This window comes from Oncorhynchus clarkii, chromosome 18 (assembly GCF_045791955.1).
Source record: "Oncorhynchus clarkii lewisi isolate Uvic-CL-2024 chromosome 18, UVic_Ocla_1.0, whole genome shotgun sequence".
In the NCBI taxonomy this organism is placed as follows: Eukaryota; Metazoa; Chordata; class Actinopteri; order Salmoniformes; family Salmonidae; genus Oncorhynchus; species Oncorhynchus clarkii.
The window spans coordinates 59,019,230-59,044,204 of NC_092164.1; the positions used below are offsets into that span (position 1 = coordinate 59,019,230).

The window sequence follows — 24,975 nt, forward strand, 5'->3', positions numbered from 1 at the left end:
GTATACCTCCAGATACATCATTTGAGGTGGATAATTAGGAAATAAAGAACAATGTGAATGTAGAGCAAATTAGGCTCAAAATAATATCAATTTATCTTGATTCTCTTGAAAAATAACAGCCTGCTCAGTCAAGATAAGCTTCCTCTCAGATAATTAAATTATTTCACCCTGTTAATTCTGCTGCCCCTATGGCCGTGAGCACTCAAGTTATAGGATTGGCTGGGGGTGTTTGACTGCTGCTCAGAATAAAATGTTCTCTCTGGCTTGATCTTTTAACAGCTTTCTTGGCTGGAATGTTTGGTTTTAAAATGGCAATCTGCCGATTGGTTCATATATACTGTATAGCCATAGATTTTTTTGAAAAGAATAAAATGTAAAAATAACTGTATAGCTTTAAAGTCCAACACTGTATGGCTTTCTGTGTCTAGATGGTTCAGTTACTGTTTAAAACGTGGGCTATACAGGACTGTATTCATCCGTGCACACCGTAGGAAAACGTTTTTCAACAAAAACAAGCATTTCTTATTGGACAAATTCAGATTAGTCCCTCCCGGTTTCAACCTGTTTACTTCCATTTGGTTCTTAGTGAATACACCCCATTTTCTGTTCCAAACCAGACTGAGAATGTGTTCCACATTAACTCCAAGATTGGTGCCCTCAAGCAAAATAGTGATATGAGGAAGATCTAAGGATGGAACTGGCCATGGTATCAACAACATAAATAACGAATCGCTCCTGTCTCTCCAATGAGAGCACAGCATTGATCAGATGTGTTAAGAAGTAAATAATTTCAAAGCACACATACACTCAATAAGAAACAATGGCGATGGATGAAGAAAAATATTGTGGAACTTGTGAACCAAAGGCATTCTACTTCAATGTTTCCAGGTTTGTAAAATGACTCAAGTATGATGCCAGATAGTAATTAGAGCCCAGGGAATCGTGGAATAGCAGGGGTGCAACTTTCACTGGGGACATGTCCCCCCCCAGTTTTATCATTGGGATGTGATACAAAACGAGGCCACAGTGTGCTTTAGGACCATGCGGACGTCCCCAAGCGGTCGGGTAGACTTAGGAGTGTTTAAAAAAAAAAAAATGTAATGTCTCCCCCACTTCTAAAACCAAAGTTGCGCCCTTGCGGAATAGTTCTAAACAGACATTACCGTTAAATAATAGACAGTAAAGAATTGGTTTCCAGGGTTTGGTCTTGGTTGGCCAACTCAGGGCTACCTCCCAATTATCTCTACTTCCTCCTGAAGTGCGCACTTGTTCACTTTGAAAGGAAATGACTGGAAAATAGAAACCCCACCCATCCCATGCCAACACCAATTTAAAAGTTGTGGGAAGTAATGAGCGAGTGTACACTTCAGTAGGAAAGAGATAATTGGGACATACCCTACAGTTTAGAGAGAGAGGTTTGTGAGCGTGACATGAAGAAAAGTGTTTCCCGTTCCCATCAGATTTGATTAGTGTGGCCTGCTTTAAGGGGAGAGTAGCTGCACCCCGCTATGCCGAAACCTTTAGTGGCTATCACACACACAGCACAACCTCTCTCAACTTCAGATGAGATGAGCTAAGTCCTCACTCCCAGGCGAGGCCAGGGTGCACTCACAGTTTCTCCTTTGGGTGTCTGGATAAGTGAAAGTGATGTGTTGAAGCACTACAGAAAGTATTCATGCCACTTTACTTATTTCAGTGTTACAGCCTGAATTCAAAGTGGATTAAATATTTTAAATTCTCATCCGTCTTCAAGCTCTGTCAATTTGACTGTTGATCATTGCTAGACAGCCATTTTCAAGTCTTGCCATAGATTTCCAAGCTGATTTAAGTCACAAATGTAACTAGGCCACTCAGGAACAATGTTGTCTTGGTAAGCAACTTACAAGTTAGATTTGGCCTTGTGTTTTAGGTTATTGTCCTGCTGAAAGGTGAATTCATCCCCCAGTGTCTGTTGGAAAGCAGACAGAACAAGGTTTTCCTCTAGGACGTTGCCTGTGCTTATATTGTAGCTGTATTCCGTTCATTTTTATCCAAAGAAACTCCTCAGTCCTTGCCGATGATAAGCATACCCATAACATGATGCCGCCACCACCGTGCTTGAAAATATGAAGAGTGGTACTCAGTGATGTCTTGTGTTGGATTTGCCCCAAACATAACACTTTGAAGTCAGGACAAAAAGTAAATTTCTTAGCCAAGAATTTTGCAGTATTACATAAGTGTCTTGTTGCAAATAGGTTGCATGTTTTGGAATATGTGTTCTGTACAGGCTTCCTTTTCACACTGTCATTTAGGTTAATATTGTGGAGTAACTACAATGTTGTTGAACCATCTTCAGTTTTCTCCAATCACAACCATTAAAATCCTTGAGCAGTTTAATTCCTCTCCAGCAACTAACTTAGGAATGACGCCTGTATCTTTGTAGTGACTGGGTGTATATTCAGCAACATTTAATGTTTTCTTGATTTTTTCTTCAGGTGACTGACTACCTCATGAAGTTGGTTGAGAGAAAGTCAAGAGTGTGCAAAGCTGTCATCAAGGCAAAGGGTGGCTACTTTGAAGAATCTTAAATATAAAATATATTTTTTATACACTTTTTTAACTCACTTTGTGTTATTTAATAATTTTGATGTCTTCACTATTATTCCACAAAGTAGAAAATAATAAAATAAAGAAAAACCCTTAGGAGTGTCCAAACTTTTGACTGGTACTGTATATAAATGCATGTATGAGATGGTGTAGTTATTCAAACATTTTTTTTTATTAACCCCGTTTTCGTGGTATCCAATTGGTAGTTACAGTCTTGTCTCATCGCTGCAACTCCCGTACAGGCACTGGAGAGAAGAAGGTCAAGAGCCGTGTGTCCTCCGAAACACAACCCAACCAAGCCACAATGCTTCTTGACACAATCCCCATTTAACCCGGAAGCCAGCCACCTGGCGACCGTGTCAGCGTGCACTGCGCCCAGCCCGCCACAAGAGTCGCTAGTGCGCGCCAAACCCTCCCCTAACCCGGACGACGCTTGGACAATTGTGCGCCGCCCCATGGGTCTCCCGGTCGCAGCCGGCTGCGAGCCTAGATTCGAACCCAGAAGCTCTAGCGGCACAGCTAGCGATGCAGTGCAGAGAATGAGTCCATGCAACTTATTATACGATTTGTTAAGCACATTTCTACTAATGTAGGCTTTCCATAACAATGGGTTGAATACTTATTGACTCAAGAAATTTCAGCTTTGACATCATGGGGTATTGTGAGTAGATCAGTGACATAACATTTTTAATTCAGGCTGTAACAACAAAATGTGGAAAAAGTTCAGGGGTGTGAATACTTTCTGAAGGCACTAAGGCTCTTGAGGCAACGCAGAGAGAGCGGAGAGAGAGAGAGCGGAGAGAGAGCAGAGAGAGGAAAGAGAGAGAGGAGAGAGAGAGCAGAGAGAGGGAGAGAGAGGAAAGAGAGAGAGGAGAGAGAGAGAGAGGAGGAGAGCGAGAGGAAAGAGAGAGAGAGAGCAGAGAGAGCGGAGAGAGAGCGAGAGGAAATAGAGGAGAGAGAGAGAGAGAGAGAGAAGAGAGAGCGGAGAGAGAGGAAAGAGAGGAGAGAGAGAGAGAGGAAAGAGAGCGGAGAGAGAGAGAGAGCGGAGAGAGAGAGAGCGGAGAGAGAGATTGGAGAGAGAGAGCAGAGAGAGTGAGAGAGCAGAGAGAGAGAGATTGGAGAGAGAGAGTGGAGAGCAGGGAGAGAGAGCAGAGAGAGAGCGGAGAGAGAGAGAGAGGAGGATAGCGAGAGGATGTATGTGTACTGCACGTGGCAGTCTCTTGGATCAGAGTTCTTCCACAGGAGAGAGCGAGAGCGAGTGACACAGAGAGATATACAGAGAGAGAGAGATACAGAGAGAGAGAGATACAGAGCGAGAGAGGAAGAGAGCGAGAGATAGGAAGAGAGCGAGAGATACGGAGAGATGGAGAGGAAAATAGAGGGAGAGTAATAGCTGGAGAGTATCTTGTCATTCCTGCTCTCTCCACTCGCTCTCTCTCTCTATCTCTCCGCTCTCTCTTCCCTCTCTCTCTCTCTCTCTCTCTGCTCTCTCTCTCTGCTCTCTCTCTCTCCGCTCTCTCTCTCTCCGCTTTCTCTCCGCTCGCTTTCTCTCTGCTCTCTCTCCGCGCTCTCTCTATGACATGCAAGCAGTTCTGTTTTTTAAAATCGGCTGTATAGAAAGCCACATCAACAATAAGTGATGCAGTATTGGTATTTTTAGTGATAGGAGATTTGGTGGCATGGACACATACACAATAACAAAAGCTCTTACCAGGTAGAAAGACAAAACTAATAACATCATATTTACAGTAATAATAGAATATGCAACAAGAGATGTCAGTTTCCTTAAATCTTTAATGTAAACAGCAGGTTGAGGGGCTTTCAGACCTAGATACGAACATCTGAAGGTATTAAATAATAAATCATATTAGAAATATCCACTCATGATTCGCTTTTAAATAAAATGTACATGAACCTCCAAATTTTGACGGCCACATAGATCTTGAAAACAAAACAAGTTCCCTTTATTAAAAACACAAACATCCCCAATACTGTCTACTTGGCAGCAGCACAAATATCACTACATTACACCATCAGCATCACGAAGATCTTTATTTATTTATTTATTTTGCTCAATATTGCTTCGGAATGTTACAGCAGTCGCAATTGAGCCTGATCGAACGGTATCAAGATGGAGGAAAGAGACAGGTGTATGTCTCAGGAAGCATGTAGCTATTAAAGTTGTGTGTTTGTTTGGGCTAAGCCAGTGTGTGAGTACACAGTATGCTCAAAGCAGCCGTGATATGGGGATAGAAGGCTTCAGGAACTTCAGAGGCAGTTTCCTATATTGTATTACAGTGCCAGGTTTGAGAACAACACACTTATTGTAACAGTCTAAAGACAGTATGTGAAGTATGGAGTAAGATACCTGGGAGAAAAACTCAAAATATACACTTCATCATCTTAAATACACTTGATTCTTTCTTCCTCTCAGAAACATTACCTTGCCACATTAACATTGCCACGTAAATGTAAAACAGATTCTGTGTCTGAAATAGCACCCCATTCCCTACATAGTACACTACTTTATTCCCTATATAGTGCAGTTCTTTTAATCCTGGTCAAAGGTAATGCACTATATAGAGAATAGGGTGCCATTTAGGACACACCCAGACTGTTGGAGATAAAAACTTAACGTCCCTCAACACCTCTTTACAGTCTCTTTATAAAATGAGCCATCTCACATCCAACGGCCTGTCGAAAGTCAACAAAACATCCAAGCGTTTATCAAAGAGCTTTTCAACAACAAACCCCAAGCAAATGACATACGCTTCAGTGAAGGAGTGAAGAGTGAGCAGGTTTTAAGGTGAGAGGAACACTGTGACGACATCTTGGAGAGTGACGACCAAACAACAACGTTTAGAGACCATTGAGCCCGTTAGAAGAGCATGTTTGGTTTAGGACCCAAAGGACCCATATGGATGCTTCCTGGTTTGGTCTCCATGGTGATGGGATGGTTCAGTCAGTGGGTCGCAAAAAGTCCTTAAGTGCTGCAAACCTATTAAAACGCACCCTTTAATTAAAAAAGGAAGTTTAGCAAGAAGGAAGGAAAATTGTTCAATATAATCCTTTTTCTGTCGCTCATCATTTCATCATAATTTTTTTATTTTCCATTTTTTCCAGTTGCCGTTTTAGAAAAAAGAGAGTTGGTTTGTCCAGTCCAGGTGCTAAGTTATTTTGAATGGTTGGTTAGTTAGTTGCAGTCATAAACAAAGTCATAGTTGCTAGGTTCTTTGGGAATGGGGGGAGGGGCCTCTGGGATCTGGATGTTCTCCAGGTCGAGGAGGCGGAGCTTCATCTCCATGGAGAGTAGGGTGTCCATGTCTGACTTGGTGAAGTCACTGGTCATCTCCTTCCCCAGGAGGGCGTTCAGACCGTCCGTCCACACACAGTACTGAGGAGAGACAGGAGAGGATAAGTACGTGTACATACAGAGACAGACAGACAAACAAACAGACAACGCGCCCACCCCTGCACACACCCATAGCAGTGTATTAACATAAAGTGTCCTATGTCATGCTGGAGAATGGACGACCTCCACTGACTTCCTCTCAGTCCATCTGTGAAAGCTGTCATTGGCTGGGTGACCGTGCCAGCTGCCTATTGCTTACCTCATGCTTGTCCGGAGCGATGAAGTTTAAATACTCATCTGACTCATAGAGGACGGAGAAGGCCAGCTCCTGAACCTCCTGTAGCGAGAGAGAGGTAGAGAGAGGGGGAGCAAGAGGAAGGGGATGGGGAGAGAGAGAGAAAAGGAGGGAGTTCAAATGTAGCACTGTCACTAACATGCTAATGAGCCGCTCCTCTCCTCTCCTCCAGTGTGTGCTTCCCTCCCGCTTTGACTCTCTAACACATTCCCTCCCCAGCCACTCCAACACCAGATGTCTTGGCTGTCGTGTGCCGGCGCCACCTGCTGGGTGCCAGGGGACAGAGCACATCGAGCAGGGGTACAGGGTACGAGCAGGGGTACGGGGTACGAGCAGGGGTACGAGCAGGGGTACGGGGTACGAGCAGGGGTACGGTTGGGGGACAGAAAGGCACTTTGAGACATACTGTTGTCCAACACTAGATATTGAAATGCAGCCTAGGTCTGTGACTGCTCTGCCCGGGGCCCAGAGAGGGGACTCCGCTCGTGTTCCCATTCACACAGCCTAAACTTGGCCTAGGACACAGCCTGCCAGTCAGTCAGCCAGCCAGTCAGCCAGCCAGCCAGCCAGCCATCCAGCCAGTCAGCCAGCCAGCCAGCCAGCCAGCCAGTCAGCCAGCCAGCCAGTCAGCCAGTCAGCCAGTCAGTCAGCCAGTCAGCCAGTCAGTCAGACAGCCCTGTAGGCCCATTCTTCCAGAAAACCATATTCGCCAACAAAGTAATAAAGGTCCAGGTGAGAGAGGATCGGTGCTCCTTTGTCTTCCAGAACATATTTGCAGGACCTAATCATTCAGCGTTAGCAGAATGTATGGGTTTCTAATCAGTACTGAGAACCTACAGAGGCTGGGCCTACGTACCTGCTCAAAGGAAGGGCTAACAATTATTTAATCTTGGTTAAGATGTCTATACATAGAAGATAGAGGGATTTGGGTTTAACTAGGCTGACATGTCAACAGCCACCTTAAATGTGGGTTAATATTCCTTGATATTGTGCTGGCTATTATTTTATCATATAAGACACAGATACACTGACATATACTATATTTAAGCAATAAGGCCCAAGTGGGTGTGGTATATGTCCAATATACCAAGTCTAAGGGCTGTTCTTAGGCACAACGCAACGCGGACCCTGGAGGTTCCTTATTGTTATTATAAATGAATAAATGTTTTGCCATACCTGTGGTATAAGGTCTGATATGCCACGGCTGTTAGCCAATCAGTGTTCAGGGCTTGATCCACCCAGTTTATAATGTCATAAGACACAGCCAGACTAACACAGCCATGCCCAGGGTCCCTGATCATCTGTGTGAACGTGCCTTAGGCATGCTGCAAGGAGGCATGAGGTGGCAGGTAACCTAGTGGTTAGAGCTTTGGGCCAGTAACCGAAAGGTTGCTAGATTGAATCACCGAGCTGACAAGGTAAAAATCTGTTATAGGAGATACTGTTATATAAGACAAAGATACACTGACATACTGTTATATAAGACACGGATACACTGACATACTGTTATATAAGACACAGATACACTGACATACTGTTATATAAGACACAGATACACTGACATACTGTTATATAAGACACAGATACGCTGACATACTGTTATATAAGACACAGATACGCTGACATACTGTAGATACACTGACATACTGTTATATAAGACACAGCTACGCTGACATACTGTTATATAAGACACAGATACACTGACATACTGTTATATAAGACACAGATACGCTGACATACTGTTATATAAGACACAGATACACTGACATACTGTTATATAAGACACAGATACACTGACATACTGTTATATAAGACACAGATACACTGACATACTGTTATATAAGACACAGCTACGCTGACATACTGTTATATAAGACACAGATACACTGACATACTGTTATATAAGACACAGATACGCTGACATACTGTTATATAAGACACAGATACGCTGACATACTGTAGATACACTCACCTTGTTCTGCTTCAGAGATCCCTTCTCCTTCATGTGAGGACAGTCCTTACCAGTGACCACCGCTTTCATGTCGGCCACGGGTACTATGGGAGGAGGAGGAAGAGGAGGAGAGGAACGGCAACATCAAGGAAAACATCATTTTATCCTCCTCATCAGTTAGTTAGTTTACAGGACATTTTAGTCATTAAACAGACACTCTTATCCAGAGTGACTTACAAGTTAGTGCATTCATCTGAAGATAGCTAGGTTAGAAAACCACATATCACAGTTCTGTTGACATACTGCATCAACTACTAACAATGTCAACAACAACCACCATCTTTAGGCACCCTGCCAGTAAATGATTATTTAGCAAGTGTCAGTTGTCTCTTTTTAAAGGAAAACGGACAGTTTGTTTGACCCAGAGCAGTACTGGTGTTGCTACTACTCACATTTTTCCTGTAGAGAGTCATGGGGCACCTCTCCCTGAGGGCTCTCCTCCAGATCTCCGTAGTGCAGGACTTTATGGTTCGGAGACAGTCGACAGTACCAGAACTTATCTATGGAGAGAGGGAGAGAAAACCAGGGTTTAATGCCTAGATCAGTGGATAAAATCAAAAGCAAATCAGTGTATGATGAGGGAGGAAAGGACATAGAAGACCTACAAACCTGTGAAACAGACACTAATACATCTAGATTCTGTACGTACTGTATAGACCAGAACCACCCAAATCATATTGCTGCTGTTTTCTAAAGGCTGCAACACCAAACACCAAAAGCCTAACACTATCCCATATGGACAGTTAGACACAGACAGGTAAGGTGAGTGATGCTATCATGTGCCTGAGGTGGCTAGCGTTACTGAAGCGCTGGCACTGGGGTGCTATCGCCTGCTGGGCAGCTGGCACGCCTGAGCACTGTGGGCAGGGCTCCCGTAGAGCAAGACCTTTCACTTTATTCTCTACCCACCGTGCCAGCTCTTGCCCCGCCTTGGCACGTCCCTGGCAGAGCAGAGCTAGGCTGGCCCACGCATGGGCGGCACAGTCAAAATCCTAATTGCTGAGAATAGACGTTTGGCAGCAGGGAGGTTGGCTGGTGCTGGTCTGTATGGAGTGGCTGTGTTGTGTCTAGTAGAGAGGTAGAGAGGTAGAGAGAGAGGTAGAGAGGTAGAGAGGTAGAGAGAGAGAAGGAGGAATAAAGGAAGGGAGAGAGGAAGATATCTAGCCTCCAGACAGAATGCTGCTCAGATTGTCTTATTTTATGGGTTGTTGTTTTGTTTCTGTTTCCTCAGCTGTTGGAGATACAACACAGCCATCTGACGCTCATCTCCAATTCACTCCCATTCATCATTCATTTCTCAGCTAACTGACTAAGAAAATCAAGTTTAAAGGCTTTTAGATGCATTTTTGGTACACATAACATGTCATTTTTAACATGCATACAACATAATGGTATGTGTATCCATATTGCTTGTGCTGACTTATATGTAGACATATAAGTATTTGGTGTCTGTTCTGCACTTAAAAAGACAGAGGCACTTGACTCTGATGCTGTCTGTCAGGTAGGTACTCAGCTTTAAGGAGAGTTTCCCTAATACTGTCCTGCTGTCTGTCAGGTAGGTACTCAGCTTTAAGGAGAGTTTCCCTAATACTGTCCTGCTGTCTGTCAGGTAGGTACTCAGCTTTAAGGAGAGTTTCCCAAACAGGGTCCAGCCTCACATTCAGTGATGGAAGGGAGAAGCCAACCGCCATTTAAGAGCTGTTAGATGAATAGTTAATATGGAAATATGATTTGAGAGGAAGCACTTGGAGAGTCCAGGGTGGAAGTGTGTGTAGATGGGAGGATAGAGGCGGTTGAAGTAGAAATGCTAATTCTTCAGTTGTGCTCACTCAGGTACTCTACAGTGTGGTGGCAGACAGCCAACAGCCTTTAGGCCCTGGGACGACAGAGAGAATGCCTTTTAAATACTGTGCTGAGCCAGCTTCCAGCGCTCCTCACACACACACACTACCTTTGTGTGTGTGAGAGAGAGACAGAGAGACAGAGATAGAGACTGAAGAGGACAGAGAGAGACAGTCTGGTCTCGGTTGGTGAGATGAAATCTTCTCCGGCTGTTAAAAACGCCACATTATAGCGGTGCTAAGCGATAAGGCCTTTCCCTGTGGTCTCCTCCTCTCTCTTCCCTCTTCCTGCCATGCCGAGGCCCCAGCCACAGCCAGTATGAAAAGGATATTAGGCTCAACACTCCCCAAACACTCCAATCGGAAGTGTGCAGCTCCACAGTCCTTTACAGGGAAAGGATGAACAGGCTTCCATTCCACAGCCACAGTTGAATAAAGGACAGGGAGATATGGTCCCAAATGGCACCCTATTCCCTATGTAGTGCACTACTTTTGACCAGGTCCCATAGGATGCAATTTAGGACACAAACATACCCTATGCTTCTACTGAAAGGAGGTTTATTTATTTGACTGTTAATAAAAGCTGCGTAAAATGTTATGGGACCTGGGACGTTACATTGAAAAGGATGTATTCTGTAACCGTCTTTCACCTGAGGCGAGAACAAGCAAAGAAAGGATCCTTTCTGTCCTGAAAACTCAACCTTAATGCCCTCGACGCGAACAAACACCCACGACAAAAAAATAGTCACTGGCAGATACTACAACCACAATTCCCTTTAATACATCCGCAGCGCTGACTAATTTGGGTTCAACGGTTCTGAAGAGTCACGCTAACCGACCTCATGTCCATTCCAGAACACTGACATGACCAGGGGAGAGCTTTAGAAACCGGGCCGGGAATTGAATTAAGGCCGTTCCTCCATTACTGAAATTGATTCACGCACTTCAGAGCAATGAGGCTCTGCGGTACTGTAGAGCTGGGGAGAGAAACTGTTCCAGACAACAAGGGTAAGTCGAGGGCCACACAGCTCAGATATTAGCCAGTCTTGGAAGCAATAGACTGTCTCAGTTAGTTCCAGACACCTGGGGTATTCATGTATTGGCTCATTTTTGGAGGAGTAGCGGTTTGGCATGGTGTGTGTGTGTGTGCGCGTGTGGGTGTGGGACAAAGGCTGCCCAATTCTGATATTTCTTTCACTAATTGGTCTTTTGACCAATCCGATTAGCTCTGAAAAAGATCTGATGTGATTGATCAAAAGACCAATTAGTAGTAGAAAGGCTGCGTTTTCACAGAGAGTTTAACAAAGCAACCCAGACTTTTGAACAGCCTCCAAGGTTACCACTATGGCTCCATCAAAGCCAAAGGAGACTGCCCACTTAGAGAGGAATATGCTGCAGAATACAGAGAGAGCGAGACAGACAGAGAGAAAGAGGTGGTGGTGTGGTGGAGGAAGAGAAGAGAGCAGATTGATAGAGTGGACTGAACAGAGAAAAGGGACAGTGTGGGAGGGAGGGATGTGTAGAAATAAAGGAGAGAGAGAGTGTTTTAATGGTGTGGTGGGGGTTGGTGAGCTGGCCTGAGAGAGAGAGAGTGTTTTAATGGTGTGGTGGGGGTTGGTGAGCTGGCCTGAGAGAGAGCGTGTGTTTTAATGGTGTGGTGGGGGTTGGTGAGCTGGCCTGAGAGAGAGAGAGTGTTTTAATGGTGTGGTGGGGGTTGGTGAGCTGGCCTGAGAGAGAGAGAGTGTTTTAATGGTGTGGTGGGGGTTGGTGAGCTGGCCTGAGAGAGAGTGTGTTTTAATGGTGTGGTGGGGGTTGGTAAGCTGGCCTGAGAGAGTGTGTGTTTTAATGGTGTGGTGGGGGTTGGTGAGCTGGCCTGAGAGAGAGTGTGTTTTAATGGTGTGGTGGGGGTTGGTAAGCTGGCCAGAGAGAGTGTGTGTTTTAATGGTGTGGTGGGGGTTGGTGAGCTGGCCTGAGAGAGAGAGAATGTTTTAATGGTGTGGTGGGGGTTGGTGAGCTGGCCTGAGAGAGAGTGTGTTTTAATGGTGTGGTGGGGGTTGGTAAGCTGGCCTGAGAGAGAGTGTGTTTTAATGGTGTGGTGGGGGTTGGTGAGCTGGCCTGAGAGAGAGTGTGTTTTAATGGTGTGGTGGGGGTTGGTAAGCTGGCCAGAGAGAGAGAGAGAGAGAGAGAGAGAGAGTGTGTTTTAATGGTGTGGTGGGGGTTGGTAAGCTGGCCAGAGAGAGTGTTTTAATGGTGTGGTGGGGGTTGGTAAGCTGGCCAGAGAGAGAGAGAGTGTTTTAATGGTGTGGTGGGGGTTGGTAAGCTGGCCTGAGAGAGAGAGAGAGTGTTTTAATGGTGTGGTGGGGGTTGGTAAGCTGGCCAGAGAGAGAGAGAGAGTGTGTTTTAATGGTGTGGTGGGGGTTGGTAAGCTGGCCTGAGAGAGAGAGAGTGTTTTAATGGTGTGGTGGGGGTTGGTAAGCTGGCCAGAGAGAGAGAGAGTGTTTATTAAAATTTTATTTTACCCCTTTTTTCACCCCAATTTTGTGGTATCCAATTATTAGTAGTTACAGTCTTGTCTCATCGCTACAACTCCCGTACGGACTCGGGAGAAGCGAAGGTTACGGACTCGGGAGAGGCAAAGGTCAAGAGCCATGCGTCCTCCAAAACACAACCCAACCAATGCACATCCAACCCGGAAGCCAGCCGCACCAATGTGTCGGAGGAAACACCGTACACCTGGCGACCTGGTCAGCGTGCACTGCGCCTGGCCCAAGTGCGCGATGAGACAAGGATATCCCTGCCGACCAAACCCTCCCTAACCCGGACGACACTGGGCCAATTGTGCGCCGCCCCATGGGCCTCCCGGTCACGGCCGGCTGCGACAGACTCACAGTGAGTGAGTGAGTGAGAGAGAGAGAGAGAGACACCCACCTTGCCTCCGGCGGCTGCTGATCTTCCTGAAGCAGGTTCCATCACACAGACGGTTGAGCCTCTGTTGTTTGATAAGTTCCATGATCTCTGGCTGGATCTTCTCCCGCAGCTCCCTACAGACCAGAGAGAGAAACAGTCAGAGACCAGTCAGTCACACAGACAGAGTGACCAAGAACCAGTCCGTCAGTCACACAGACACCCTGAGAGATGGGTTGCGTCAACATAACTTAAGTTTTTTGTTAGTTGAGATTTAAAAACCAAACTTGAATGAATAAAGGGTAGATCAGCATTGAGACCAAGGTCTAACTTACAAGGGAGACCTGGGAACATGAACACAACATGTAACACACCATGTACGATAATAATATCATTACAATATATACAACGAGATGAATCAAAACAAACACAACACTCACACATCACCTCCCTTAAACTCCATGTAAACTGTCCAATGGAAACCAGCGAGTCTAATTTCAAGGTGGGCGAAGGCTATTCCATGAGCCGGTGGCCTAACAACTAAAAGCATTTCCCCCGGGTCAGTGGAGACCAGCGGGTCCTCCAGAACCAGCCAGTCCAGAGAGTGGGTCTGAAAATTGTTGGATCTCCAATTAATTTGTGAGTTGTGTTAGTAGGGTAGACTCTGAAGTAACCAATGCTGGATCAGAGGCTCCCAGCCAACAGAACTATACAATATGCAGTGAATGAAAATTGTCCACCAACGATAAAACGCAGTGCTGAGTGAAAGGTTTTAAAATTATATCACCATAATCAACTACTGGGAGAAGTGTTGCTTGAACAATCTTCCTTATACTATCCAGTCAGGCAGGATTTATTTCTATAGACGAAACCAATCTCAATTCTCAGCCTTTTTTGTCAGTTACAAAGAGATGAATATTACATGTTTTAACAGATAGACCAATGTTACTTATATAAATAGTGAAGAGAACGAGGCAAAAAATAACCCCCTGCGGTGTACCTTTGTTGATATTGAGGAAACTAAATTTAATACCGTCAGTAAGCACACAGTGTTTTGTCCATTAGATAGTTCTTGAACCAATTGCAATATACCTCATTAAGGCCCATTTCAGACAAGCTTTGAACAAGTAAGAAATGGACAACTGTATCAAACGTTATCTGTTACTGTTATTATCTCTCCTTCGACAGGTCAAGAAATAAGGCAGCACAATGACGTGTATAATTTAAACAACATCGACATCCTCAAAGACAAGTGTAGCTGCTGAAACAGTGCTATGTCCCGGTCTAAAACCAGATTGGTGCTCATTACGAATACAAATAGAGGTTAAAAAAGTTTGTCAAGGCAAGATACAGTTGAAATAGGAAGTTTACATACACTTAGGTTGGAGTCATTAAAAATTTGTTTTTCAACCACTCCACAAATTTCTTGTTAACAATCTATAGTTTTGGCAAGTCGGATACGACATCTACTTTGTGCATGATGCAAGTAGTTTAACCAACAATTGTTTACAGACGGATTATTTAACTTATAATTCACACTAAATTGACTGTGCCTTTAAACAGCATGGAAAATTCTTGAAAATTATGTCATGGCTTTAGAAGCTTCTGATAGGCTAATTTACATAATTTGAGTCAATTGGAGGTGTACCTGTGGATGTATTTCAGGGCCTACCTTTAAACTCAGTGCCTCTGCTTGACAACATGGGAAAATCTAAATAAATCAGCCAAGAGCTCAGCCAAGAAGTATAAACACCATGGGACCACGCAGTCATCATACCGCTCAGGAAGGAGACGCGCTCTGTCTCCTAGAGATGAACGTGCTTTGGTGCAAAAAGTGCAAATCAATTCCAGAACAACAACAAAGGACCTTGTAAAGATGCTGGAGGAAACAGGTACAAAAGTATCTATATCCACAGTAAAACGAGTCCTATATCGACATAACCTGAAAGGCCGCTCAGCATGGAAGGAGCCACTGCTCCAAAACCGCCATAAAAGAGCCAGACTACGGTTTGCAACTGCACATGGGGACAAAGATTGTACTTTTTGGAGAAATGTCCTCTGGTCTGATGAAGGAAAAATATAACTGTTTGGCCATAATGACCATTGTTGTGTTTGGAGGAAAAAGGGGGAGGCTTGCAAGCCGAAGAACAACATTCTAACCGTGAAGCACGGGGGTGGCAGCATCATGTTGTGGGGGTGCTTTGCTGCAGGAGGGACTGGTGCACTTCACAAAATAGATGGCATCATGAGGTAGGAAAATTATGTGGATATATTGAAGCAACATCTCAAGACATCATTCAGGAAGTTAAAGCTTGGTCACAAATGGGTCTTCCAAATGGACAATGACCCCAAGCATACTTCCAAAGTTGTGGCAAAATGGCTTAAGGACAACAAAGTCAACGTATTGGAGTGGCCATCACAAAGCCCTGACCTCACTCCTATCGAAAATTTGTGTACAGAACTGAAAAAGCGTGTGCGAGCAAGGAGGCCTACAAATCTGACTCAGTTACACCTGCTCTGTCAGGAGGAATGGGCCAAAATTCACCCAACTTATTGTGGGAAGCTTGTGGAAGGCTAGCCAAAACATTTGACCCAAGTTAAACAATTTAAAGGCAATGCTACCAAATACTAATTGAGTGTATGTAAACTTCTGACCCACTGGGATGTGATGAAAGAAATAAAAGCTGAACTAAATCATTATCTCTACTATTATTCTGACATTTCACATTCTTAAAATATAGTGGTGATCCTAACTGATCTAAGACAGGGACTTTTTACTTGGATTAAATGTCAGGAATTGTGAAAAACTCAGTTTAAATGTATTTGGCTAAGGTGTATGTAAACTTCCGACTTCAACTGTAGCTCTGGCAAGGCAAGATAGTTTGGAAATTAGACGGTCCTTATCCAAGTCAGCCTTTGTGTCGCTCTTAGGGATAACCCCAGGAATTCTGCAGTAAGTAGTGCAGAAAGATGCAGCAGATAGGGATCAAGCGTGTCAGCCCCAGTGTAATATTATATATTTTTTTACATCGATCTTCAATAAGGCACTTACTTGATCAGAGTAAGGCATATCATGTTGCATCAATGTATTTGATCAATTTGGAAAAAGTCCTCGATATAGCTACATCATTGTCATCTCAGTTGAATTTTCAACAAAAATTATGTGGTTGGTTTATTTTATCTTAATTTGGGATAGGGAGCAGCATTTTCACGTTCGGATGAAAAGCGTGCCCAGAGTAAACTGCCTGCTACTCAGGCCCAGAAGCTAATATTTGCATATTATTAGTAGATTTGGATAGCAAACACTCTGAAGTTTCTAAAACTGTTTGAATGATGTCTGTGAGTATAACAGAACACATATGGCAGGCGAAAACCTGAGAAAAATCCAACCAGGAAGTGGGAAATCTGAGGTTTGTAGTTTTTCAACTCATTGCCTATCAAATATACACTGTCTATAGGGTCATATTGCACTTCCTAAGGCTTCCACTAGATCAACAGTCTTTAGAATGTTGTTTGAGGCTTCTACTGTGAAGTGGGGGCGAATGAGAGCTGTTTCAACCAGGTATCTGACTGAAGGCCATGAGCTGATCACGCGCTTACCCGTGAGAGCGACCTGCATTCCATTGCATTTCTAAAGACAAAGGAATTCTCCGGTTGGAACATTATTGAAGATTTATGTTAAAAACATCCTAACGATTGATTCTATACATCGGTTGACATGTTTCTACCAACTGTAACCAACTGAAAAACTTTTTGAACTTTTCATCTGAAATTTCGCCTGGACTTGCCCGCGTCTTGTGAGTTTGGATATGTTTGCGAAACGCGCAAACAAAAAGGAGTTATTTGGACATAAATTATGGACTTTATCGAACAAGTCAAACATTTATTGTGGAACTGGGGTTCCTGGGAGTGCATTCTGATGAAGATTATCAAAGGTAAGTGAATATTTATAACGCTACACAGCGGTTGCATTAAGGAGAAGTATATCTATAATTCTGTGCATTATACTTGTATCTTTTATCAAAGTTTATGATGAGTATTTCTGTAAATTGATGTGGCTCTCTGCAAATTCGACAGATGTTTTCGAGGCACAACATTACGCGCCAATGTAAACTGAGATTTTTGGATATAAATATGAACTTTATCGAACAAAACATACATGCATTGTGTAACATGAAGTCCTATGAGTGCCATCTGATGAAGATCATCAAAGGTTAGTGATTCATTTTATCTTTATTTCTGCTTTTTGTGACTCCTCTCTTTGGCTGGGAAATGTCTGTATGTGTTTTTGTGACTAAGCTCTGACCTAACATAATCATATGGTGTGCTTTCGCTGTAAAGCCTTTTTCAAATCGGACATGATGGGTAGATTAACAATAAGTTAAGCTTTAATTTGGTGTATTGCACTTGTGAATGTAGGAAAGTTAAATATTTCAAAAAAATATTTTTGAATTTCGCGCTCTGCCTTTTCAGCGGATGTTGTCGAGGGGTCCCTTAACGCTTAGAAATGTAGTGGACACCTTCTAAATGTAGTGGACACCTTCTAAATGTAGTGGACACCTTCTAAATGTAGTGGACACCTTCTAAATGTAGTGGACACCTTCTAAATGTAGTGGACACCTTCTAAATGTAGTGGACACTGTCTAAATTTGACACTGTTAGACTGACTGGCCACAGACTGTGTGTGTGTGTGTGCGCGTGTGTGTGTGAGAGAGAGAGAGCCCCCCTCTCCACCCCATCCAATCCCCCCAGTCTCATTACAGAGGAGGGCGCTGCACAGTGCCCTGCTGTGATCCCTGTCATGTGGACTAACATGTAGGTTTCTCTGCGTGTTCTGTCTCTGGTATGAAAGATATGAACACAGCCCCTAACAGCTAGCCAACATTAATTATACATACAACCTATTGACTGGGGAAACCTGCAGTGCCCACACAGTCCTACAGCTCACCAGCCAATCAGGACGCTGCTGTGGAGCTGACAGCCAATAAGAGGGCTGCTGTGGATCGATCTGACAACCAATGAGAGGGCTGCTGTGGAGCGAACAGACAATTAGAGGGCAGTCCAATCAGATTTTCTCTTTCTCATTACGTCAGTTTCTCTGTGCCTTTCCCGAGCCGTTATTTTCACTGCAGCTCTGTGCTTTCAGATCATCAGTGGACCAGGGGTGACGTTTCCCCTAGGTACATATCTAGGATAATCTCCCCTCCACCAATTCAATCCTTAACCATTAGTGGGGAAAATGCTAAACTGGTTCAAGATCAGAGTCTAGGGTCAACGTCACCCTACTCTGATAACGAACTGTCGGGGAGAGGGGGATGCTAAGGAATGGATTCAGGTCCCATACATGTAATGACAGATCGTTAATTTTCTGTATAGCATTTGGTTGGGAATGATCTATATGGCTGGACACCCATAGGGAGATTGTCATTATCTGTGGCAGGGTCTGTGTCTCAGATGTTTTGGCACGGCCATTTCATAAATCACATTCATTACAGCTCAAAGTCATTCTCTCCTTGCCTCTGAAAATCATCTGCAACTGAGTTAACTAAAATGAGCTCTTTCAGAGATAATACTCTGGAATGTAGTTGGAAGAGTATGAAGTGGCAGGGCCCACTGAGATGGGAGTGGAATGCAAACACTCATGGAAATGCAGTTTATACAGAAGTGTGGAATATTGAACGAAAATTCTATAGAGGATTTGAGAATAAATTATGAATGACTTTTTCTATACATTAAGATGCGGACTAACACTTTCTCTCAAAAGTTTCTTCTGCATGTCATATTAATTCCTTATAAGATCCTGTTTAAAATTAGCTAGTCGAATTTGAATGAATGCCTTTACAGAATGTAAATATTACACAGGTCTTTCTTTATAGCATATTCGGGGGTCCGGGGGTGTCCTCGGATGGGGCCACAGTGTCTCCTGACCCCTCCTGTCTCAGCCTCCAGTATTTATGCTGCAGTAGTTTATGTGTCGGGGGGCTAGGGTCAGTTTGTTATATCTGGAGTACTTATCCTGTCCTATTCGGTGTCCTGTGTGAATTTAAGTGTGCTCTCTCTAATTCTCTCTCTCTCTTTCTTTCTCTCTCTCGGAGAGCCCGTTCTGTTATAATCTCCACCCGGCACAGCCAGAAGAGGACTGGCCACCCCACATAGCCTGGTTCCTCTCTAGGTTTCTTCCTAGGTTTTGGCCTTTCTAGGGAGTTTTTCCTAGCCACCGTGCTTCTACACCTGCATTGCTTGGTGTTTGGGGTTTTAGGCTGGGTTTCTGTACAGCACTTTGAGATATCAGCTGATGTACGAAGGGCTATATAAATAAATTTGATTTGATATTGCAAACCTAACACTGGAACAACACTTGCCCAAACCTTTAACGTTTACCAGCCAAATAAAACAAAAAATCAGTCTACCCGGCAGAGCAAATCAAGTGCACCTAAAGGTCTACCGCTGGCCAATCAGATAACTCAGATCAACGTGTATGCACAGATCTAGTGTCATAGACTGTAAAAAGTTTCCTCGATGCACAGCAAAGTTGATGTGAGATTTCAAAGCTTTTCGAACCATGACCAGAGAGAGACAAAACAAATCCAACAAAGAGCTGCTGTTTTGAGTAAGTTAATGTTCAACAGTTTTATTAGCCATAAAATGTGTGTTTCCATAAGTTTGCATTGTTATTATTTGCAGCTTGTCTTTTTTATTATCAAGGAATATTTCACTTTCTCTGGTCATAGAAATTTCGCCATCAGCTGGAAGACTGTCCCCTTATCTCAGCAGAGGGAGATAGGAGGCTTCACTGCTGCCCCCTCCACTCAGACTGACCATCAGCTGGAAGACTGTCCCCTTATCTCTGAGAAGAACAACATTTTCAGGGCAATTCAAGCATAGCCAATATGCATTGATAATACATTGAGCCTAGAGCCTACTGCACAAACCACACTGCTACAGAACTGTTTTTAATTGGTTAATGTTGCATAGGTATAAGTCATGTTTACAAATAAAAATCTGAGTGGTAGATCTCAGCTTGCATTTTGACTCAGAAAGGAATATTGACTCAGAAAGGAATATTGACTCAGAAAGGAATATTGACTCAAAGGAATATTGACTCAAAGGAATATTGACTCAAAGGAATATTGACTCAAAGGAATATTGACTCAAAGGAATATTGACTCAAAGGAATATTGACTCAAAGGAATATTGACTCAAAGGAATATTGACTCAAAGGAATATTGACTCAGAAAGGAATATTGACTCAGAAAGGAATATTGACTCAGAAAGGAATATTGACTCAGAAAGGAATATTGACTCAGAAAGGAATATTGACTCAGAAAAGGTTGTTGACCACTGCTGCAGCCTAATAAGACCTTAATGGGGTACTGACTCTGAATACCATTTGTAGGCAAATCAGATTATAATGCAGATTTTCAATCATGAGGGGAACCGAATGCATGTGTCCGACGCAGCATATGTCATTAGCTGAATTTAGTTTTTTTTTTTATGAAAAAGGGGAGGAAATAAAGGAGGGATGGAGGTATATTAAATGTGTGTTAACGAAAGTGTTTCCTTTCTTCCACAGTCATATTGTCTCTCGTTCCCTTTGCTTCCTTTCTTCCACAGTCATATTGTCTCTCGTTCCCTTTGTTTCCTTTCTTCCACAGTCATATTGTCTCTCGTTCCCTTTTCATTTCTTCCACAGTCATATTGTCTCTCGTTCCTTTTGTTTCCTTTCTTCCACAGTCATATTGTCTCTCGTTCCTTTTGTTTCCTTTCTTCCACAGTCATATTGTCTCTCGTTCCCTTTGTTTCCTTTCTTCCACAGTCATATTGTCTCTCGTTCCCTTTGTTTCCTTTCTTCCACAGTCATATTGTCTCTCGTTCCCTTTGTTCCCTTTCTTCCACAGTCGTATTGTCTCTCGTTCCCTTTGTTTCCTTTCTTCCACAGTCATATGGTCTCTCGTTCCCTTTTCCTTTCTTCCACAGTCATATTGTCTCTCGTTCCCTTTGTTTCTTTTCTTCCACAGTCATATTGTCTCTCGTTCCCTTTGTTTCCTTTCTTCCACAGTCATATTGTCTCTCTTCCCTTTGTTTCCTTTCTTCCACAGTCATATTGTCTCTCGTTCCCTTTGTTTCCTTTCTTCCACAGTCATATTGTCTCTCGTTCCCTTTTCCTTTCTTCCACAGTCATATTGTCTCTCGTTCCCTTTGTTTCCTTTCTTCCATAGTCATATTGTCTCTCATTCCCTTTGTTTCCTTTCTTCCACAGTCATATTGTCTCTCGTTCCCTTTTCCTTTCTTCCACAGTCATATTGTCTCTCGTTCCCTTTGTTTCCTTTCTTCCACAGTCATATTGTCTCTCGTTCCCTTTGTTTCCTTTCTTCCATAGTCATATTGTCTCTCGTTCCCTTTGTTTCCTTTCTTCCACAGTCATATTGTCTCTCGTTCCCTTTTCCTTTCTTCCACAGTCATATTGTCTCTCGTTCCCTTTGTTTCCTTTCTTCCACAGTCATATTGTCTCTCGTTCGCTTTGTTTCCTTTCTTCCATAGTCATATTGTCTCTCGTTCCCTTTGTTTCCTTTCTTCCACAGTCATATTGTCTCTCGTTCCCTTTGTTTCCTTTCTTCCATAGTCATATTGTCTCTCATTCCCTTTGTTTCCTTTCTTCCACAGTCATATTGTCTCTCGTTCCCTTTTCCTTTCTTCCACAGTCATATTGTCTCTCGTTCCCTTTGTTTCCATTCTTCCACAGTCATATTGTCTCTCGTTCCCTTTGTTTCCTTTCTTCCATAGTCATATTGTCTCTCGTTCCCTTTGTTTCCTTTCTTCCACAGTCATATTGTCTCTCGTTCCCTTTTCCTTTCTTCCACAGTCATATTGTCTCTCGTTCCCTTTGTTTCCATTCTTCCACAGTCATATTGTCTCTCGTTCCCTTTGTTTCCTTTCTTCCACAGTCATATTGTCTCTCTTCCCTTTGTTTCCTTTCTTCCACAGTCATATTGTCTCTCGTTCCCTTTGTTTCCTTTCTTCCACAGTCATATTGTCTCTCGTTCCCTTTTCCTTTCTTCCACAGTCATATTGTCTCTCGTTCCCTTTGTTTCCATTCTTCCACAGTCATATTGTCTCTCGTTCCCTTTGTTTCCTTTCTTCCATAGTCATATTGTCTCTCGTTCCCTTTGTTTCCTTTCTTCCACAGTCATATTTTCTCTCGTTCCCTTTTCCTTTCTTCCACAGTCATATTGTCTCTCGTTCCCTTTGTTTCCATTCTTCCACAGTCATATTGTCTCTCGTTCCCTTTGTTTCCTTTCTTCCACAGTCATATTGTCTCTCTTCCCTTTGTTTCCTTTCTTCCACAGTCATATTGTCTCTCGTTCCCTTTGTTTCCTTTCTTCCACAGTCATATTGTCTCTCGTTCCCTTTTCCTTTCTTCCACAGTCATATTGTCTCTCGTTCCCTTTGTTTCCATTCTTCCACAGTCATATTGTCTCTCGTTCCCTTTGTTTCCTTTCTTCCATAGTCATATTGTCTCTCGTTCCCTTTGTTTCCTTTCTTCCACAGTCATATTGTCTCTCGTTCCCTTTGTTTCCTTTCTTCCACAGTCATATTGTCTCTCGTTCCCTTTTCCTTTCTTCCATAGTCATATTGTCTCTCGTTCCCTTTGTTTCCATTCTTCCACAGTCATATTGTCTCTCGTTCCCTTTTCCTTTCTTCCATAGTCATATTGTCTCTCGTTCCCTTTGTTTCCTTTCTTCCACAGTCATATTGTCTCTCGTTCCCTTTGTTTCCATTCTTCCACAGTCATATTGTCTCTCGTTCCCTTTGTTTCCTTTCTTCCATAGTCATATTGTCTCTCGCTCCCTTTGTTTTGGTCTTTATTTGGACTGGTTAAAGAATAGGGCATCATGAGAAGATTTATGTCATGAATATTAGCAGCTATTTTATTTCTTCAATCTCATAGGCGTCATGTTTTAGTCCTCTTTTTAACGAAGGATTGGTTACATCTACCTAATGAATATCACTGATTCCTTTCTTTCTCAGGCAGTAATATCACTGATTCCTTCTTTTCTCAGGCAGTAATATCACTGATTCCTTCCTTTCTCAGGCAGTAAAATCACTGATTCCTTCCTTTCTCAGGCAGTAAAATCACTGATTCCTTCCTTTCTCAGGCAGTAAAATCACTGATTCCTTCCTTTCTCAGGCAGTAAAATCACTGATTCCTTCCTTTCTCAGGCAGTAAAATCACTGATTCCTTCCTTTCTCAGGCAGTAATAACACACACACACACACACACACACACAAACACACACACAATTGACTCACAGGATGGGGCGTGACTGGAAGTCTTCTTGGTTCATCCTCTCAGACTGGCGTATCTTCAGGATCTCAGTGTAACTCAGGTTCTGCAGGCGACTCTTCAACTGGTCCAGGGAATTAGGCTTCTGTGTCAGCGCTCGCATGATCTGCTCTCTTACCACCTGCATCACCTGGGAGGAGAAGAAAGAGGGGGATTTAGACAAGTGGAGAGGTGGTAAGAACTTCGATGTCTGGATAGGTAGAGAAGGAAATCTAGGCTACACATTTGGGTCCGGTTTCCCAGACAGATTAATCTTAGACCTGGTCCAAAAGCATTCTCAATGGAGGTTCTTCTTTCTAGGACTAGGATGAATCTGTGTCTAGGAAACAGTCTCATGATGTGATATAAATACGCCGTTGTGCAAAGGCACATTAAATGGAGGAAAACAATGATTTACTCGCACACATACAGTTATATGAATACATATCACTTTCACATCACTGTTCGGAGCTTTCGGGGCAAACATCCCATCTCCTCAAAAAGTTTGCTCTTGAGGACGTTTGCAGAGCTCCTGAGGGAGAGAGAGCCAAGGAACCTCTGGGAAACAGTCATTTAAACAGAGCACAAAACACTAGAAAATTGTATTTACTTTATTGAACCAGGCAAGTGAATGACGGTCTACCCCGACCAAACCCGGACGACGCTGGGCCAATTATGTGCCATTCTATGGGACTCCCAATCACGGCCGGATGTGATACAGCCTGGATTCGAACCAGGGACTGTAGTGACGTCTCTTGCACAAAGATGCAGTGACTTAGACCCCTGCGCCACTCGGGAGGTCAGAAAACATTTTTCTTGCTGTTACAGTAAAGAGCCCTGGGGACTAATGGTGCGGATGGCAACTATAAACCCGGGTAGTTTGACTCCTGGATTCTGATTGGCTGAAAGCCGTGGGATATCAGATAAAGTACCAGAGGTATGATGCAAAATTACTTGTTTACTGTTCTAATTATGTTGTCAACAAGTTTTGAATAGCAATAAGGCATCTTGGGGTTTGTGGTATATGGATAATTTACCACGGCTAAGGGCTGTATCCAGGCACTCTGCATTGCATAAGAACACCCCTTAGCTGTGATATATTTGCCATATACCACACCCCCTCGGGCCTTACTGCTTAAATAACCCACACACAGAAGCGTGTGCACCACTCACACAAACGGGCACACAAGAGCGTCGGATTGAGTCACTAATGGTGAATAACTCCATTGCCAGTTTATGGGGTCAGAGGAGCACATAATGTGTGCTGGTAAGGGGATGGAGAGCCACTTCCCAGTAGATAAATCATAGAAGGTTTTATCAGTGCACATTTTGTAATATAGTCCAGTGAATCTTCCCTCAGGGGGAAAGGGCAGGATGAAGGGGGCTAATTTTATACTGCCTAGCCTCCTGTAATACTCTGCATGCATCAGTGGAGAACATTCACTCAACGCATCCCTAACACTTGCTTATCCATTCGTATTGTTAGACTGTGGGAGAGAATCACGAGGCATGCCACTACATCAGAGATAGAAAGTCAGAGGGCACAGGATACTGTTGTATCCTTCACTCCTGGCTATAGCCACATTCTGCTGAATGGCTTCCTATCAGAACCACTAGATTACCTCCTGTCCTGCATATTATAATTACAGTATATAACTACAG

At 43.4% G+C, this 24,975-nt stretch overlaps 1 protein-coding gene across 6 annotated transcripts in view; it reads right to left on the bottom strand.

The window, feature by feature from the left end:
• Window positions 1-4,362: 4,362 nt before the first annotated feature.
• The window catches only part of LOC139373794 (engulfment and cell motility protein 1), a 162,960-nt gene continuing 142,347 nt past the window's right edge, over window positions 4,363-24,975 (bottom strand). For all 6 annotated transcript variants that reach the window (XM_071114795.1, XM_071114791.1, XM_071114793.1 and 3 more), the window contains 6 exons: window positions 23,301-23,464; window positions 13,014-13,126; window positions 8,637-8,744; window positions 8,206-8,288; window positions 6,198-6,275; window positions 4,363-5,980 (listed from right to left, as the gene is read on the bottom strand). In XM_071114795.1, coding sequence (XP_070970896.1) covers window positions 5,780-5,980; window positions 6,198-6,275; window positions 8,206-8,288; window positions 8,637-8,744; window positions 13,014-13,126; window positions 23,301-23,464 — 747 coding nt within the window. In that variant the 3' untranslated portion in view covers window positions 4,363-5,779. The remainder of the gene's footprint in view (window positions 5,981-6,197; window positions 6,276-8,205; window positions 8,289-8,636; window positions 8,745-13,013; window positions 13,127-23,300; window positions 23,465-24,975) is intronic.